Raw genomic sequence first — 17,931 nt, 5'->3', positions numbered from 1 at the left:
GGACAGAGGAGATTGAAATGGGAGATTAGTTGTCTATTTTGGTTTCTGTTTTCTATTTTGGTTACCTTTCCATTCAAAGGATCTGATTTAGCGTGGATTTAGGAGAGCTGGTCCATCACACACTACTGAACAGCTGACCTGCTGCACATAAGCAAGTGAGCAAACAGTTTTTAAAAGAAACAAAAAGGCTGCGCAGCAGTTCTGTGCAACGCAGACAGTGTTGCAATGGAGGCGGGATCATTCTGGACATACCAGCTGTCTGCAAACAACTCTCTGACCTCTCCAACAGCCCTGGTGCCTGGACCCCTGTGGTTCCTTTAACCTCCCAGGAGGTTGCAATAAAAAGCTTCTAATGTACTTGGCATTTTCCTCTTTCCAAGGTATGTACTGCACCTCAAAGTACTACAACATCCTTTGTAAGCTGACCCTGAAACAAAGTGAGCTGCAGCTACAGTGAGGGTTTGGATGCAGAAACCGTAAAAAGTGCAAGACTGAAAACCGAAAACACAAAAAAGCCACAGAAATCACAGACACCTCCCCAGTCCTGGGATCTACCTTGCCACCGAGAGCGGCAATTCCTGCTGCCCAGGCATTGCCTCCTGAAGCATCAGCTGGGGTGTCAAAGCCCCATTCCCCAGCAATTCTCACTCGCTTTAGCTGCACACCGAAATGCAACAGAAAGGCCTCAATCCACTCCTCAGCACACTGCACCCCAGCCTCCCAGAGCAGGGGCTCCTCAGGACATTTTGCTTGGAATTGGTGCAACACAGAGGGGAAGCGAGGGGCTCTGTCGTTTCCTCAGTCGCACCCCGCTGTGCTCCACGAAGGTGCCAAGCATCCCTCTCACTGATCCAGCAGGCCCTCCACCCCGTGGCACAGAGCCGGTGGCTTCCCCAGGCATCCTCCAGAGCAAGCAGCATCAGGCGCTGAGCAGCACTGGGCACCATGCAGCGCGCTCCTCCGGCCAGTGCGAGGAACCTGTGTACGAGCACAGCAACCCTGCCTGTGCAGCATGGAGCCAGGGACCAGGTCAGGAGGACCAGAGAGCTTGGGAGAAGCCTGAGTTTGACAGAGGGAAGGAGTAAAATCTGTATTGCTCATAGGAACATCTTCAACAAACGTGCAAAGCTATCAGGAATGTTGCTGCCACCACCCTGTTTCACCTGCTTGTCCACATCGCGCCTAGCAGGAGGGGCTGCAGCTCGCTCAGGTCAGGACCCAGCTGTGCTGCTCTGATTGTCACGGGCAAAGTGAGAATTCATCTGAAGCAGTTAATTGCTGGATACAACTGAAAACCTGGCCAGGAATGACACAAGGATGTGAAGGACAACAGTGCCCAGGACTCGCTTCAGTCACCTGCACACTGAAAGAGGTCCCACCAATTTGTCTTTGCTTGCAGAGCTGTTCAGAGGCCAGGGAAACAGCACAAAGAGAAGCAGTACCATTCTGCATCCCTTCCATGGCTGCAGCTGCCATTGGAGAACAAAACCTTTCAAAGACCCTTGAAATGTTTCCTCTCAAGAAATCAGGCTCACATCAGGAGAAAAATAACAACCAGCTTTGGAACAACTGCTCTGAATGCAGACATTGACACTAATGGCTCAGTTACACCTTTGCTGGGGAGGACAGCATGGATGCAAACTGTGCAAAGCATTTCTGACAATGTATGAACAATGCAGCGTGTCCCCACATCTGGGATCTGGCAGGGAGTTGGAAGGCGTACCTGCAGCACAGCTCGTACCCTCACACAGAATTGTTCCCAGGGCATTTGGGAAATCAGACGGCATGCGCAGACCAGGTGCCACAAAGCTGCAGGCCGCAGCGAGCCACAGCCCGGCACCAACCACCCAGCAGTGTGCCGGCAGAGCTGGGTGCGTGGCCCCGGGCTCGCAGAGATGTTCCGTGGAGCAGCCGCTGCCCGTCCCAGCACACAGGACTCCCACCAGGTGTCCATGGTGGCACTGGCCAGCAGCCACGCTGCAATCCACTGCTACGACCCAGCGGGTTGGCAGACGTACACTGGCTGGGGCCAGGCACAGCAGGCTCAACAGCCGTGGGTTTGCTCCTGCCTCGGTGCCCCTGCGGCAGGGCAGGGATGCCAGCAGCTCCCTGACACATGGGGAGGGCCAGAAGCAGCTCAGGTACAGCCGCACAGCAGCGCCCGTGCATGCAGGAGGATGCCAGGAGGCACAGCAGGGCTCCGCAGGGGCACCCAGAGAAGCCGTCCGATGCTGGGGCGCCTGATGCCCGGCTCCAGGCCCTCACGGCACCCCTGGCCCATCCCATCCCAGCACCGCCCTACATGCCCTGTGGTACCCAGCCCCACACCCACCCCAGCCGCAGCTGGATTTTTGTGCCTGCTCAGCACATCGGGATGAGCGCTTCCAGCTCCCTGTTGCAGCCACACAGCCGAGATGGGGAGGAGCGGGGAGGAAGCAGCTGCTATTTTTAACCTGCCTGATCAGCATCCTGCCACATCAACAGGAACCTCAGCTCCGCTGCGCATGCTGCTCTACGGGTCTCACCTCCGCGTGAGACAGCACATGCCTCTCACGGAGGCTGCAGGAGTCACCTGCCCACACCTGCCGGTTTCCAGCAACTCAAGCAGCTGGAACTTAGGTTTGGAAAGGATCTCTCCCACAAATGCCCCTGAGAGGGGAATGCATCTGCTTCAACCCCCAGCTTTTAGGCCAGGAGGTAGCTGATGGTTAGCTGGTCTGCCACAACACTCAGCATCAAGCCCATGCCACCTGCTGACCTTCCCAGCCCTGAACCTCCCCATCTCTTTGGGGAGGAAGCATTAAAGCCTTTATGGGTCTGCCAAGCCTTCTGTTCACAAAAGTGACCACAAGAACATGAGGACCTGAGCAAGGCCATTCTGGGACAGATCAAAGACATTTACTCCACCATCCCATCTCCAACAGACACCAGGAGATGCATGCACAAGGTGCGCTTCCACTGCTGTTCTCCCACCCTCTGCTAAAGCTCAGCTCAGGGCCTTCCTGAGCCAGAGGCAATTTCTCTGGGTATTTAGCAAATGTTAACAGCTTTTATGACCTTGCCCAGCCTCTTCTTGCAGTCACTGTCCACAGAGGTTGAGTAAACCATGGGAAAGAGCTTCCCAGGTTCCCTCCCCTTTACATCACTGCTGTTCCAGGGATGTTCAGAAGTTTCCCCAGCAGAGGTCCATGTGCCTCTGGGGAAGACCACAGCCCTGACACAGCCCCAAGCACACAGCTACAGGACAGAGCCCGGGAGTACGAAATGCTTTGCATCACCTGACAGCCTCTTGGCAGCTGACGACACAAGCACATCGAGGTCTCTCAGACCTGGAAAGACCACCTGAAGAGCCCAACAAGCCCTGATGGAACATCAGAGACAAGGGATCGCTGCAGAAGCTGTCCAGGAAGTGAGCATACCAAAGGGAAGGTGCAGAACAAGGGCAGGCACAGAGAGCTGGGACAGAGGAAAGCCACTGTGCCACCCCCCACCCCACCACCACTTCATGAGCCCTACAGCCCCAAGCAGGAACCCAAGGGTCAGGCTGTCCCATGCCAGCACCCCGAGATGTGCCGTGCGGGCACCTCAGAGAGCCCTGGACACCCGGTGCTGGGCCCCCAAGTGGCCAGACCTTGAGAGCCGCAGGGGCTGGGGAACTGCTTGAAGGTCACGGCTCCACATCACTGTTGGTGCAGCACGGCCATTCCCAGTGTCGGAGGGAGCAGCTCCTGACCTGGTGTCTACACAAGGAGCTGGGAGATGCCAAGCCACGTCCCCTGCAGATAGGTGCCAGCCTGGAAGATGCCACCACCAGTGGCTGGAGCTCCCACAGCCCATCTGCACTGGGTCTGAGTTGCATCATTACCTGCTCCCAGTCCTCCCAGTAATCCTGGGATTACAGAGTCTCCAAGCACATCTATTCTCTCACTAATCCACGGATTAAAGTATCCCAAGCAGGCTTTGACGCAGTACACTACGAATGGCTGAGTTACATTCATCCCCCCGCAGTGATCCCTGGATTAGACAGAAGGAGACACATCCACGGGTCCTTCAGACCAACAGGACCACAGGCACAGGGAGGGGAAGGGGAGGTCTAAATAAAAAATATCTGTATAAATAAAAAGCATAGGGAACAGGGACATGTTTCATAATCAAAGTACTTATGTGATAAAACTACCACTTCAAGGAGGTTCCTGGATTAATCAAATCCCAATCCAGATGATCCTCAAATGGCAATTAACATCATTTGCTACAACTAAAGTACCCGGCAGCTCTCAGCTTGAACCAAGCACGTGGTGGGAAAATGCCTTACTTCATGGTTTCAAGGGGACTATACATAGATGGAAAAACAGTCACTGTCACCACCACAGAAAGCTCTTAGCAAATTGACACTGAAAGTGAAAAAGCTTTTACGTATCTAGCTCAGCAAGCCCCAGCCAGCCCCAGCAGGCAGGCTAATCTGCTTCTGAAGTTCTGTCAGTGCAAAGAAAACGCATCAGCTCGCCCCTGGCAGCCCCCAGCTGCCCCTGCACCACTGGAGGGTGGGGGGAGATGCCCTCAGAGGCTGAAAGTGTCAAGTTTTAATGCACAGATTGCTTCTCTCTCCAAAACAGAACAAAAGAGCCTGATGTGCGATACCGAGGAGGCTGCTTACACATCTGGTGGCTCCTAGGTCCCCAAAGGCGACATCAGGGTGCTGCTGGGGGCTGTCATGTACAGGTCTTTGCGAGGCTGCCCCTCGAGGGCAGAGAGGTGGGCACCTGGCTCCCTCCTCGAGGAGGGCACACTCACAGCATGCATGACGGCAGGCCAGGGACGAAGGCAGTATGGGGATGACAGAGTGGCAACGGGGTTACGGCTGGGAGTAACGAGATTAAACTAGGAAAAGGAAATGAAGGCTTAATGATAGATTTCTTAATGGCAAATCTATTCAGTTTCGTAAGCACAGTTCAGAAAAATTAAGGACAACACAAGGGCAAGGCACACGGGCAACAGGTACCACAGCCCTCCGGCCCGGCAGCACCCCACGGGGTCTGCCCCGGGGACACGCGCACTATCGGCACCCGCTGGAGATGGCAACTCCCTGCGGGGTCCCCGACAACCCTGCGACGTGGCCGGCCGCAGAGCAGCCCACACCATGGGACGAGGCCTTCCCACGTACCCCAGCAGCACAACCACATGGCCACAGGCTGCACCCAGGACCAGCCACAGGCAAGGCTGCATCTTGTCCTCAGAGCTCTGCTGGACAGCGAGCGTGTCAGGGAGGTATCAGCGCCCGTGTCTCTGGACCTGGGGTCATTGCGACAATGCTTACAACTGGAGTGCATGCCACGGAATGCATGCTGCAGACCACTTCTGCACCTTGCCTGGTGCCTGCAGCATGGGGGGAGAACCCTCGCCCGGAGCAGGTTAATGGACATCTGGGGCATGAGGGCACCTCTCAAGCCTCATAAAAGTTTCCTGCACATTGTACCAAACCGGTGGGAAGGAGCGTCTCCAAGTAAAAATGCAGCTGCGGCAAGGCCAAGCTCTACAGGCTCTCCACAGGTGGAGCCCCGGAGGACATCCTGCAGCACCAAAAAGGGTTCAGACAGAGCTGGGGAGGAGGAACCCATCTCCGCCAGCAAGACGTCCGAGGGGAGATGCTCATCGCGGCCGTGCCGCCAGCCAAGCCGCAGGCAGCAGGGGAGCAGCACCAGCCCAGTGGTACCCACAGCCCTCCTGCCCTGGCAGGGACCCATGTCCCTGGGCCCATGCAGCGCCCAACAGCCCTGTTCCCACGAGGGACACTGCCCTGCCACGGGGTGGGGACCGTGGACATCTTGCAGAGCGGGACACAAACACTGCCGGTCGGTGGGTGTGCTGCAGGTCTGAACCGTGACAGCCGCTGCTCCCATCCCACCTGGACCCACTGAGCACAAGAATAGCCAGCATAATTCTCATTAGGGCACAGAGGGGCATTAGCACTGTTCCTCCTCTGCTTGGAAGCACTTGACCAACTTTCAGCCATAGAAGGGGCTCAGAGGACCACCAGGTGGACAGCAAGACTACATAAAAATGGGTCAACCCCCTAGTTTGAAGACTTCGGGAGACTGATGTTCTGGGCCAAGCTGCTGGAAACAGTCCAACTTTGGGGTGGGGGCATGAAGAGCCCTTCAGCATGTCTAGAAGTGGAAGCTGCTCAAGCTGCTTGCATTCAAACAGCCTTGACTTGCTCTACTTCCAACAGGGAACTCAGCAAAATTGCGAATGAAGATGGATTTATGCAGCAGAACAAACCTAGCACATTTCCAAAATGTTCCCCCCTGTGAGACTGCCCATTCTGAGGACAGGCTGTGAGGTCCTGGGCCACCAAACAAGCTCCAAGGCATTGCCCTGGGGTGAACTGTGCGGCACGACCCACCAGGGATAGATGTGCACTGCATCTCAGCAACTTAATATTCCCTGGCAACTAAAGTTGAATTTGTACAATGGATGCATTTCCTTCATTAGCTGTACTTCTGAGCGTCACACAAGAACAAGGCATTCAAGTGTGTGCTTTTGAAATACCATCCTCACCCCACATTTGCATAAAAATACCAGACCTATTTAAGTGACAACACTTCACTAAACCAAATTACATAACCCCATTTACTTCCTCAGTTGACACATCACAGACACCTTCATTTCCAAAGCAACTCTTTATCTTCTGAACAGACTTTGGAAGGATTTTTAACAAAACACGGGTTACCAACCAGATCATTTTAGGAATACGCTGCTTTCACATTTAGGAAAAAAAAAAAAAAAAAAAATTGGAACAAAATTTTCTTCCTTAATTATTTTTCCTCTACACCATACTAACAAGCTCTACTGCTCCAAAGCGCATGGAGCCTGTCTCTAGCATAACAACTACATGGAGAATGAGAAGTCCTGTGGAGCATGAGGTGAAATGAAACTCCTGGCCAATACTCAGCCATTAAATACTCTCATGTACCTCCTCCAGTTAAGCAACAGAACAGGGATTGCTCTGACTCAGTAGGCTGCCTACAAACATTTCTGGCTATTTCATTTCTATGGAGAGGATTGCTGTCATTTTTTAGTATGATGAGCTAGGCTCTTCTGAAAGTGCCAGTGCACAACTTGGGGAAATTTACATGGATTATCAGACAGACCAGATCCGAAAGGGCAGGCTGGAAAATCCCCTCCTAGTGCCAGAGGCTGAACTCACTGCAGGCTCAACTCAACCCTTCACCCTTCCCAAGCAGGAAAACCTTAGGTCAGCTACATTCCCATTTGTTATTTGCTGCCTGCTGCAGCTGCCCTGTTATAACACAGCAATGCAAGTTCATCCTGCCCCGGGGCACGGAGCAAGGCTGTGTGCCAGCTGACTTGGCAGTGCGGATGCTCGCCGTCCTGGCTGCGCTGCCACTCTGGAAGCCCCGGCTCGCGCCATCCCACCCAGCACAAACGTCCCTCACCCGCACTGGCTGGGCTTGGCCAGGCCAGCACTGCTGCCCTGCGCCCGCCCGGGGCCCTGCCCTGTAGCTCAAGGCACGCAGGGCCAGACCAGGGCCTGGGTGCCAGAAACCAACCAGCACTGGGGTGTCACCACCACTGCCTCTGCTCCTCGTCACCTCTCAGCGCTTGCACTTCAGCTACACACAAGCAACACCAACTTGTGTGTGGGCTTCTTGTGTGGCTCACCAGGCATCCAATGTTTTCCATTACTATATTAAGCTGAGTATCTTTCTGCTAGATAAGTCCCCTTTAGTGATGTTCTGGAGTCATAAAATTCCCAAGATCAGGTCATATGTTAGCTTTCTCTACAGCCTTTGGAGAACGAAACAATAAGAGGAAGACTATTTGGCTACTAATTAAGCCTATCCAGCCTCTCTAGTGTGAAGGCTGCCTTCTGAGTCTCATGTATGCTACTGGGAGAATAAATAATGCTGGAGGGATGGGGGGCATTGGCTTTCTTCTACAGCAATCGCATTTTTCTCCTGAGGGAAGGAAGCAAAAGAGGCTGTGACAGAACTGCTGTGAAGCCAGTAGCACTCCAGCTGTCAGAAGGACAGCGGAGGCAGACACTGCCCTGTCCCTCCATCCCTGCCAGCATGGTGCAGCCTGCCTCTTTGTGGCAGTCTGCGGCGCCGTGTGCAGCTCACAGCTCACTTTTCAATTCCTGAGCTGAACATGGCCACATCATCTCCTCCACTCCTCGAGCCATTACAGGAAGTTCATGTTCCAATGCACCAGTGGCCAGGCCCTATGTGCTCAGCTGGGGGTGTGACACTCTCCATGTCTAACAGTTTTGGCATCTCCTCACCTCTGCAATATACAACTCAGGATACACATTTCTTCATGCAAAGGCTTGTAGGAAAAACAGCCCTAAGACAACTAGTTAATTTCAGTAATGACAATTACACTAGTATTTATCATATTTTCTGACCTTTCAACACCTACAGTCATAGGCTACTTGCAGAAGTCACTAATACAGTCATAATGAAGCATATTTTGAATTGCGACTCCGTGCCCGCCTCGCAGCCCTCGAGCCCTTCCATTTAGCACAGCAGCCGTCACAAGCACTCACCCTCACATGGCAGCAGCAACATGGGTGCTTTGTTGCAGTCAGTGACCCCTCTGCTCTGTACCGGCCCTGCAAGAGCTCTTCCCTGCTCTCATTTCTCAGCGTGGAAAACAGAGGCAGCAGGACAAGGCAGGAGGAGCCCTGGGCTCACCTGGCTCCCAGCGCCAGCCATGCCCCCGCCATGACAGCGCCCCGAGGAAACAGACACAAGCCAGCAATAAGCAAACACGCTTGGGGATCGCTGAAAAGGAGCAGGAGCAGGCTGCAGGGAGAAGCTGGCTCACACTCACAGGCTCAGCTCCGAGCTGTTCCTGGCAGGGGCCCCAGCCCCACTGTCCCCACTTCAGCTCCCTGGTAGAGGAGCATCTGCTGCCCTTCCCGAGAAGCACGGAGACTTCGGGTGTCTCGGGAGCGCAGCGAGGAGAAGGACCGGCACGGATCAGCAATGCAGCACGGCCAGACCATTCGCTGCAAACGCGCAATTCTCTGACTCGCATACAACTGCAGGAGCAACGAGCCAGATTTTGACTTCGGGTCTCGTAGCATCCATCCACCGAAGGGCAGAACTGGCTGAAACCTGGGGGTCTCTCGCGTATCCAAGATGTCAGACCTCACCCGCAACGCCGGATCCGGAGAGGATCGCGATCCCAGCGGGAGGGCACGCCGCGAAGGTGGTGGAAATCCACCGGGTCCGGCGTTGCTGAGTCACCGGAACGGGTTAACCGAAGGCACGGCCCGGCCCGGCACGGCCCGCAGCCCCCCGGGAGGGATCGACCCCGCGCCCCCCGCCCGCTCCTCCGGCGGGGAGGGAGCCGTGCCCGGCCCCGAGCCCGAGCCCGAGCCCCGCCGGGGGAGGCCCGGGGGTGATGCCGGCGACGCGAGCGGCGCGGGAGGGGGCAGGGGAAGGCAGGGATGCTGCCGGGGGGCGGCCCCCACCTGCTGCTGCCGCCCCCGGCACTCACCTTCCGTCGCATAGCTGTGGTCTCGCAGGAAACTGCTGTTGATCTTGCGGGTCTCAACGTCCTCCTCCATTGACGGCGGGCTGGCGGGCGCGGGGCGTCAGCAGCCGCAGCCGCGGATCCATCATCCCCCCCCCCGCGCCCTGCTCCGCGGCGGCCGGCCGCGAAATGCGGCGGCGTGGGGGGGGCGCAGGGGCGGCGGAGCCCGCTGGCTCCTCCCATACGGCACGGCTCGGATCAGCACGGCTCGGATCGGATCGGATCGGATCGGAACGGATCGGATCGGCGCCGCCGCGCTGCAGGGCGCGCCCCGTCGGGCACGGCGCGGCCCCGGCCCCGGCCCCGTTCCCTGCCCCGAGGATGCTCCTGCCGCGGCGGAGCTGCCGCCTGAAGGGACGCTGGGGCCGGGAAGCCAGGAGGGCGGAATCGGAGAATCACAGAATCAATCATCTAGGTTGGAAGACACCACCAACATCATCCAGGACGGCCCCGCGCGTCCCGAACACAAACGCCCCGGCGGTCCCACAGCCCGCGCACAGCCGCCCCGGGGCTCAGCTCTCACAGGGCGCCGCGCCCCCGGCCGTGCCTCTTGCCGCAGCCACGGAGGGCGGCGGGGATGCTCGGCCGCCAGGGACGTGAAGGTCAGCGCGTGGCGGGGCACCGGCGACGCCTGGAGAAGAGCACGAGCACAGGAGCTGTCAGGGAAGCGAGGGTCCTCATTTTCAGCGCACACCTTCGAAAGGACGGGCTGTATGCTGGACAAGACAGCTGGTGCACTCAAAGGGAAATATTGCTTTTTGGCAGGGTTTTGTGTCTGGGTGTAGGCCTGAAGGAAATAAGCCTTGCCACTGACCAAGCCACTGGCAGAGGGAAAAAAAAGTCACAGGGGCGATTTCCCCTGACTCCACCTCTGTTAGCTGCCACAACCAAACTTGGAGGTAAAACCCACGCATCATGTTGGTACACAAGACCCAAGATATTGCCAGCAAGGCAATGATGCGTGCCCTAGGAACCAGTGGGGGGAACAGACACGCCTCTATGCTCTCACACCAGAGCAACCACCAACCCCCAGTGTCCCCTCTGCACCCAGCTCTCTCCCACACAGGCTGCTGCTGATGGGATGCAGGTGCACAGACACAGCCTCCTGCAGTCCCTGAGGCCCTGGCCAGGTCATTCACCTGTGCTAGATGCCACAGGGCATGGGGACAGGCCCCAGTGCAGGCCCTGGTGCTCCTCTCCACTGCGTGCCCAGGGCCAGCGCAGTGTCCCCAGCACTCTACAAGCCACAAGCCCCCCACAGCTCCACCCCAGAGCTCGGTGCAAGCCTCTGCAGAGCGTGGCTCCAGCACTGCACAGGAGCTGCCTTGGCAGCTCAGTGCCACATCAACAGGGAGCATCATTGTTACTGGGATCAGAGGGAAAATAAGGGATGCAGAAGGAATGGACAAAGATACTGGATTACACTGTAAGATACAGCGCTGCCATTCAATATCCCCTCCTAACCGTAGTATCATAATTAAAATCTCATTGGCAAGGTGCATGGCTTTATAGCCTGCATTATTCTGCTGAGATGGCCCTGCCTCCTGGGAAGCTGCTTATATTCAGGGGAAGTGCAGGAGACAGCACTTCCAAGCAAGAAGGCTCAAGGACTCCAATGCATACATTGCGTGTGCAGGGCTGTGCACACCACTGCAGCACGCCTTTTGAAGGACCACGTGGATCCTCACATGAGCGCTACTGCAAGACAGGGGAGAAGCTCTTTCTGCCCCATGTCATGACTTTGTTAGGAAAGGTGAATTCCCAGGTCCTCAGCTGCCTGGCTCCCCAGGACCATTTCTGACTTGCTTTTATGTGAAGGCTGATACCAGGTGTTGTAAAACTGCACCTCAGAGATCCCTGGCACTTACTGATACACATATGTAACTTCATGGATTTGTCAGCCAACCACACCACAGGCCTTTCATTAATACTTATGTGACAAGCCATCAGCACCTCTCAGACAGGCCTGAGTCTGAAGTCCACATGCCCAAAGTCTTTACTGAATTCTTTTGGATTATGAGTTCCTTAGATAATCACCAGGCACATTTTCAAATTAGGCAAATGTGGTGTATTTGTGGCTGATGCTGTTCTCAGTTGTATGGGGTGAGACACACAGGTCAGTGTGAATTCACCCATGACAAGGCACAAGACCTGGCCATGGTTTCACAGTAAAGTCCAGTAATGTATTTACTCTCTCACAAGCCAGGAAGCATTCATATCATACATTAAAAATAAATAAATAAATAAAAAATCCATGTTGCTGATAACTCTTTGTGCTGTTGTACACATTGCAGCAAGGGAAGGGCACATGACCCAAACACGGCACACCATGACTCAGAACCGCTGCTGATCCTGGGCAGGACAACTGACACTTCTGCGCCTGTATTCCCCTACACATACATCTCCTACCTGTAAAGGGAAGATAATGGTACTAGCCTCCCACAGTAAAAAAAGAGAAGGAGAACAAAGACAGAATACATACCTACACACACACACACAGAGGAATCTGATTATCTCTTCCTATGATGTGCATTTGCCTGCAGGTGTGGACTTGTTTGGTTACTCACACTCTGTGTAAGATACAGGAGCAATCTAGCTTAAACAATCTCAACTCCAGAAAAGAAAAATAGTCTTTTAATAACCAAATGTTAGTGTTTTACATCCTCCCTTCAAGTCTTAGGATAATATGTCTCAGTCAAAAGGCCATACCCAGTTGAATAAAAAACTCCTGCAATGCTTATGAATATTATGAAACAAACAGAAACCAGCAACTTCCTTCCCTTTCTTTTCAGCAGGCTCTCTTCAATGTATTTCTATTTTAACATGTGCCAACTCTGTTCTCCTTTATTAGAAAGATTATTCTCACCATTGTGCATACATTATAATTATGAATTTGTAAGTTCTGCAAAGTTTTTCAATACACCATATCATTTACATGTAAAAACATCCACAAGCCACCTGTTTGTTATGCAATGTGCATAGGAGCTGGATCATGAAATCCATTTATTCTCAGCTTTTTAAAATCCAGGAATGAACCTTCACAATAACTAAAAGCATTAGCTGTCCTAAGCAGGAATCCATTTGCAGATTAAATTCACCAAAGGTCAGCTTGTAGCTGTCACCGTTTTCCAACCCCCCAGGTGTCAAAGTATATAACATGGTAGACATCTCTTGAAGAGCCAGGACACTTTCCACTCCACTGACTTTTGCTTCAATTAGAATAGGTTTAAAAGCCCCTGTGCACAGGTTTCTGTGGGACCTAAGCAGTGTATTAATAATAATTGAATCAAACCTCTGATTTTATTCTCAGTATGAAACTTGCATGAAGAGCTTCCTTCACTTCACTTCATTTATTTTTACCTTCACATCCATCAGCACTAAATCCATTTTCCTAATTACTAGTCCAGGTTAGAATGCTAGCTTCATTTTTTTTTATTATTTTTTAACGGTTTAATATGTTATTAGTTAACAAATTTTCTTTTAAACTTGTAAGATTTCTATCAACTTTGCTCGTGCCACAAATATATTATTTCCATTCAATCTATCTTGATAGTCATAGTGCAAGTCCTCATTTCAGGCACCAGTGGGAAAACAGGAGTTGATCAGGAACAAGGGCCTTTCACTGGGAGCCCATCACCATCAGCGGTTAGACAGCCACAGCGGTCACCCTACAGCCAGGAGCATCGGATGACCTCCAAAGAAACAACCTCCTCCGCCAGCCGCTGCCAGCTTCACCACTTGCTCAGCACCTCTGACTGCAGCTCTGAAGCCTGTCTGAAGACCCTGCACTTGTCCCTGCTGCACTGAGAGCTGTGCTGCCTGAAGCTCCCAAAGTCTTGAAGCAACACCAGGCCCAGCACATTGGTGGATCAGCCCAGGACTGGAGACACAGAGAGCAGCTCAAGGACCTTTCCTTCCAGAGGACCACAGACATTTGAGCACTTCACAGAAAAGGATAAATACTATTCCCAGCATACAGAGGAGTGCTTAGACTAGTTGACACTGCTTGTTTACGGCCCATGGACCTTGGGGAAGACCTAGAAAGGGCACCAGATGCACTGCTCTACAAAACCCATTTCTGCCCAGTACATCAAAGGACATGCAGTGCAGGTGAACACCTCGTGCTGGACCTTCCCTTTTCATCCGCAGACCCAATGCTGGATGATGACACAGTTACTGGACAGCATGCTAATCCTTTTACTGTTAATAGGATTGTGAAGCTTCTTGTGGATCCCTCATTTTGTGCTCTGAAACCATGCCTTCACGGTTCTCATGCAGTGCACCAAAAAACACACCTATGAACCTTAATTTAGAATGACTTCAAAAAGAGCAATAATTTACTGAATTAGACCAAGATAATGAAATTTGTGAAGTCAAGTTGCACATAAAGTGTATGTTTCAAATCTCCCTTCACAAGCGACACAGGGTCAGGACCTCAGGGCAGAAAAGGAAAGAATCAGTTCATTGAATGCAAAGTAGGTAGAGACTTCTGCCTCCCAAAGGTCATAAGATAAATTGATTTGCTTTGCTTTCACCCTTGCTATGTGTTATTACTGGTACTCATTGTACGTGATTAACAGCACACCAGTAATGAGCACTGTCACATCCAGCCACGGCTTGGGGATTATCTGCTCTTGAAGTGTTTTCTCACGTATCTTGAATTAGACTGACCAGTTGCTGTGACATTTTAGCAGGCCCTTCTTAGTTTTTACCCTTTCCCTACCATGTATTTTATGCCAGGGTCTGAAGAGAGCCTCCTTTTGGCCAGTTTACTACTTTTACCCTGTTTTCAACCAGCCCCATCCAGTGCCTATTACCAGTGCTTCTCACTTGTTTTTTTTTCTTGACCAAAGCTCTGCTCAGCTACCTGATGGTTGGATGGTATAAATGCTTTCCCACAAGCTGCTTTGTAACTGTTGCTCCAGTTATGTACATGCAATAGCACTCTACACATCTTTAACACTTTCTGCTACTTTTCACTCTTGGGGGCTGTTACTTAATTGAGATTCCCTCTCTTCGATGTCACACAGTGCAGGCGCTATAATGTCCCCCTTGCACGACACGTACATACAGTAGGTATCTTAAACACAACCTTGGGGAACACCTTTGTGTTACCAGCATTACAATAGTGCCTATTATAATAATTACATTGCTTTTACAATTACTTTGTACATACAAAAATAACTACAACTGAGCTAGTGAGACACTTTTTTTCAATGCAAATGTATTATGTAGATGTTTCTTAAACAGGGGGCCTTGATTATCCACTGATTATTCCACAGCAACGTGACTTATTTTTCTGCAGCTCAAATCCCTGTTATGGACCTGAGAACAGTCCAATGCCACTAGGTGCCACAGTGATGCCATAAGCAGCACAGCGGCCTCACGTAGGTTTGGGTGGATTTCACACATGTTTCAGAAGGCAGCAGCCTGCTGCATGGCTGTGGCGCAGCCCAGCACTGGATGCTAGTGGTCAGCCTGCTTGGCCACGTGTGCTCATTAGTTCCTACCATTCTGGATTTCCACAGATAGGGATAAATCCTACCACCAAGAGAACTCTTCAGTGCAATTGCCCATCTAGGCAGATGCCACTCCATTTTTACAGCCACTTGGACCATTGTCACTTAGTTCCCTGTACGAAACATTTCTCTTATCAGTGTCTTGATCCTGACCAAAACCAGTAAGGAGGTAATGGGTCTGGCTCTTGGCTATGTCAGTGAAAGTCTGTAGAAATGCTCCTGAAGCAAAGTCAGTGTATGACTGCAGTGGGTGGGACACCTGATGGCTGTCATATTTTAACTGTGGAATCTTTCCCGCAGTATTACAAAGATACTACAAAGAGCTGAAAAATAAGGAGAAGGGGAAAGACTTTCATGAGGAAAGCTGAGCTCCTACCACTGCACAAAGCACTGCACAGCTACCGGGAGACTTTTAAGGATGCAGTAATGCCTAGAGAAGAGTGGGTTTGGCTTTTGCTTCCACTTCCTGTGTTAGCACAGCACCCAAGCCAGAAGTTCAGTGACTCTTGTATCGCACCTATGTAACCAGAGGCAGCTTGAGGTCATCACTGCTGCTTGCCCCCACTTCTCCCCACACCAAGGGAACAGCCCCAGTACTGCACTCTTTACCAGGGCTGATCCACTGCAGTACCAAGTGAAACAGCTCCTTGCAGAAACATGGCTCTTCATCCCTAGCCTTCCCCCAAAAGCTGTTTAGAACTTTGTACAGCCATCTCATCTGAGACAATGCTGGTGGTAAGTTTTCAACACGGGAGGTTGATGTCAAACACATCTTTTCTAAAGCCAAAATACCTTCATTTATCCAATCACTCCTTATCATGCAACAGATCCTTAACTGTGAAACTGAAATGCAGACAAAGCACTTCCAGGACAAACGTAAGAATTATTTCTTCTTTTAAATTATGGATAATCTAGCCATAACACACATTTTTTCTATATTAGTATTAAATTATATTATTGAAGAACACATACAGTAGACCCAAAATGGAATGAGAATATTTCATGAGAATCGAAGACTTCAATGTCCTTTAAAGGATACAGTGTGAACTCTATCACATGTTGCTCACATCAGAGATTTAATTAGCTTAAATACTTACACAGTAAATAGGATTTTCCATTTCTCAAGATTAAGGCCACATGCTATAGCATCAGTGCACTAGAACTAGTTGAGCCTAGTTTTATCTAAGGAATAAGTTTGTACTTGAAAGCAGTTACTCTGAGCAGCGTTACAAATTAGGCATTCTGTTGTGGTTGGGGTGATGTTTTTGTTGTTGGTTTGTTTGTCATTGTTGTTTTTAAAAAACTTAAATAACAAAACCTGCTGCACATAATAGTGGAACAACAAAAACTGATTTGTCTGGGAATAGCATTACAGGATGCAAATACTGAAGGTCTTTTGGGACTTGGAACACTATATACCGCGTGTGCAACCAACATACACAGTACCTTGTAATGCATAAATACTGGCTCCTTGCCCCAAAGTGCTTTCAGTCTACTTCAGTGAAACATGACACAAGGGATCAAAAGGATGCAAGATGATACTGGAACATTGTTCATAAGATAACGATTATAAGAAGTCTAAGGCTGAATAATTAAATCTAGTGAGCACAAAATGTAAAAATAAAGACAATATTTTGTTTCTTGGATTTCCCCATTAGTTTACTTCCAGTTTGTGGAGACAAATCACTATTTTAATTCCACTGTATTGTACAGTGATACAATTCCCAATATGCTTTAGGTTTGGTCATCATACAGGAGCATCTGCACATGCATTTGAGTGGAACAAATAATGTAAAGTTATATTGAAAGATAATCAGATGATCTTCAAATAGCTGCACACTTCAACTGTGTGCACCCTCCTTTATCCACTGCTCACAAAATGTAATGAATACAGGCTGTGTTTTTCCACATGAACTTTAGGGACTGGATGCTGCAGGTGTGTATTCATGTGTCAACTGGCTTCCAAAACCCATTTCTCATTCACCATTCATCATTCTCCTGCTTTAAAAAAAAAAAAAAAAAAAAAAAAAAAAAGGTCATAAAGCCTAAAAAAAAAAAAAGTCATAAAGCCAACGGCCAAAAAGAATTCCACAGTGTGAAGATGACAATCACACATTTTAATAATAAAGAAAACAGGAAAGCTACCAAATCTACCAAATAGCCAGTAGTCTGTAAACTGCTTAGCCATCAGCTGTGTGATCAGAAGCAGCAAGAAAAGGAGAAACTGGGATTCATCTGAATGCAGAAAAAAAGCAAAGTTTGTCATGTAATGTATTTATATAGAGCACTCAGATGCTTCCCCATGTATCCTGGGATGAGATATTATTTGTTAGAATGACTACTTAGCATTTAAATATGCAAGACTTTATATAGCCCCAAAGGTGGATTTTATTTGAAAGGATGTATGCTAATAGGAGACTCCAACACATCTAGGTCATTTTGAATCGTATATCCTGAACTGCAATTACTCCACTGCCTTCATTTAATTTGAACATGGAATACATCAAAAAGTAATGAAATTGTGGTAATTGTGGTATAAATTAAACTTGGCTACCCACGTCTTCTAACAAGCACAGCAAGCTTTACAACATTGCAACACCTAGCGCTAGGACTATGACTTTATAAAAATCATTCTTCTTGTCCTTAAATGTCATCTAGCAGCAGAAGTGAGTAGTACACTTGGATACGGCTTAGTCATCCTTATAAAATTGAGAGCACACAGGCTAATCAGTCAGATAGGATTAATTCCCCAAAGAAAATTATACTGCATGTCAGGCAGAGTTTTGACCAGTATAAGGATTAATTTAAGTTCTGCAGGCATAAGAAGGATGGTTCTCCAGCCACTCTG

General features: G+C 50.5%; 1 protein-coding gene across 4 annotated transcripts in view; it reads right to left on the bottom strand.

The window, feature by feature from the left end:
• Positions 1-17,931, bottom strand: part of PPP2R2B (protein phosphatase 2 regulatory subunit Bbeta) — a 96,759-nt gene that overhangs the window by 54,314 nt on the left and 24,514 nt on the right. The window contains exon 1 of one of the 4 annotated variants that reach the window (XM_084536163.1): positions 9,529-9,680. The exons of 2 other annotated variants lie outside the window; for them this stretch is intronic. In XM_084536163.1, the coding sequence (XP_084392289.1) occupies positions 9,529-9,598 (70 nt within the window). In that variant the 5' untranslated portion in view covers positions 9,599-9,680. Of the gene's footprint in view, positions 1-8,569; positions 9,265-9,528; positions 9,681-17,931 lie in introns of those variants that run through there. One more of the 4 variants, XM_084536164.1, reaches the window with a different exon arrangement.

Source organism: Aythya ferina, assembly GCF_964211825.1.
Source record: "Aythya ferina genome assembly, chromosome: 14".
NCBI lineage: Eukaryota > Metazoa > Chordata > Aves > Anseriformes > Anatidae > Aythya > Aythya ferina.
This window is presented reverse-complemented; position numbering and strand designations above follow the sequence as displayed.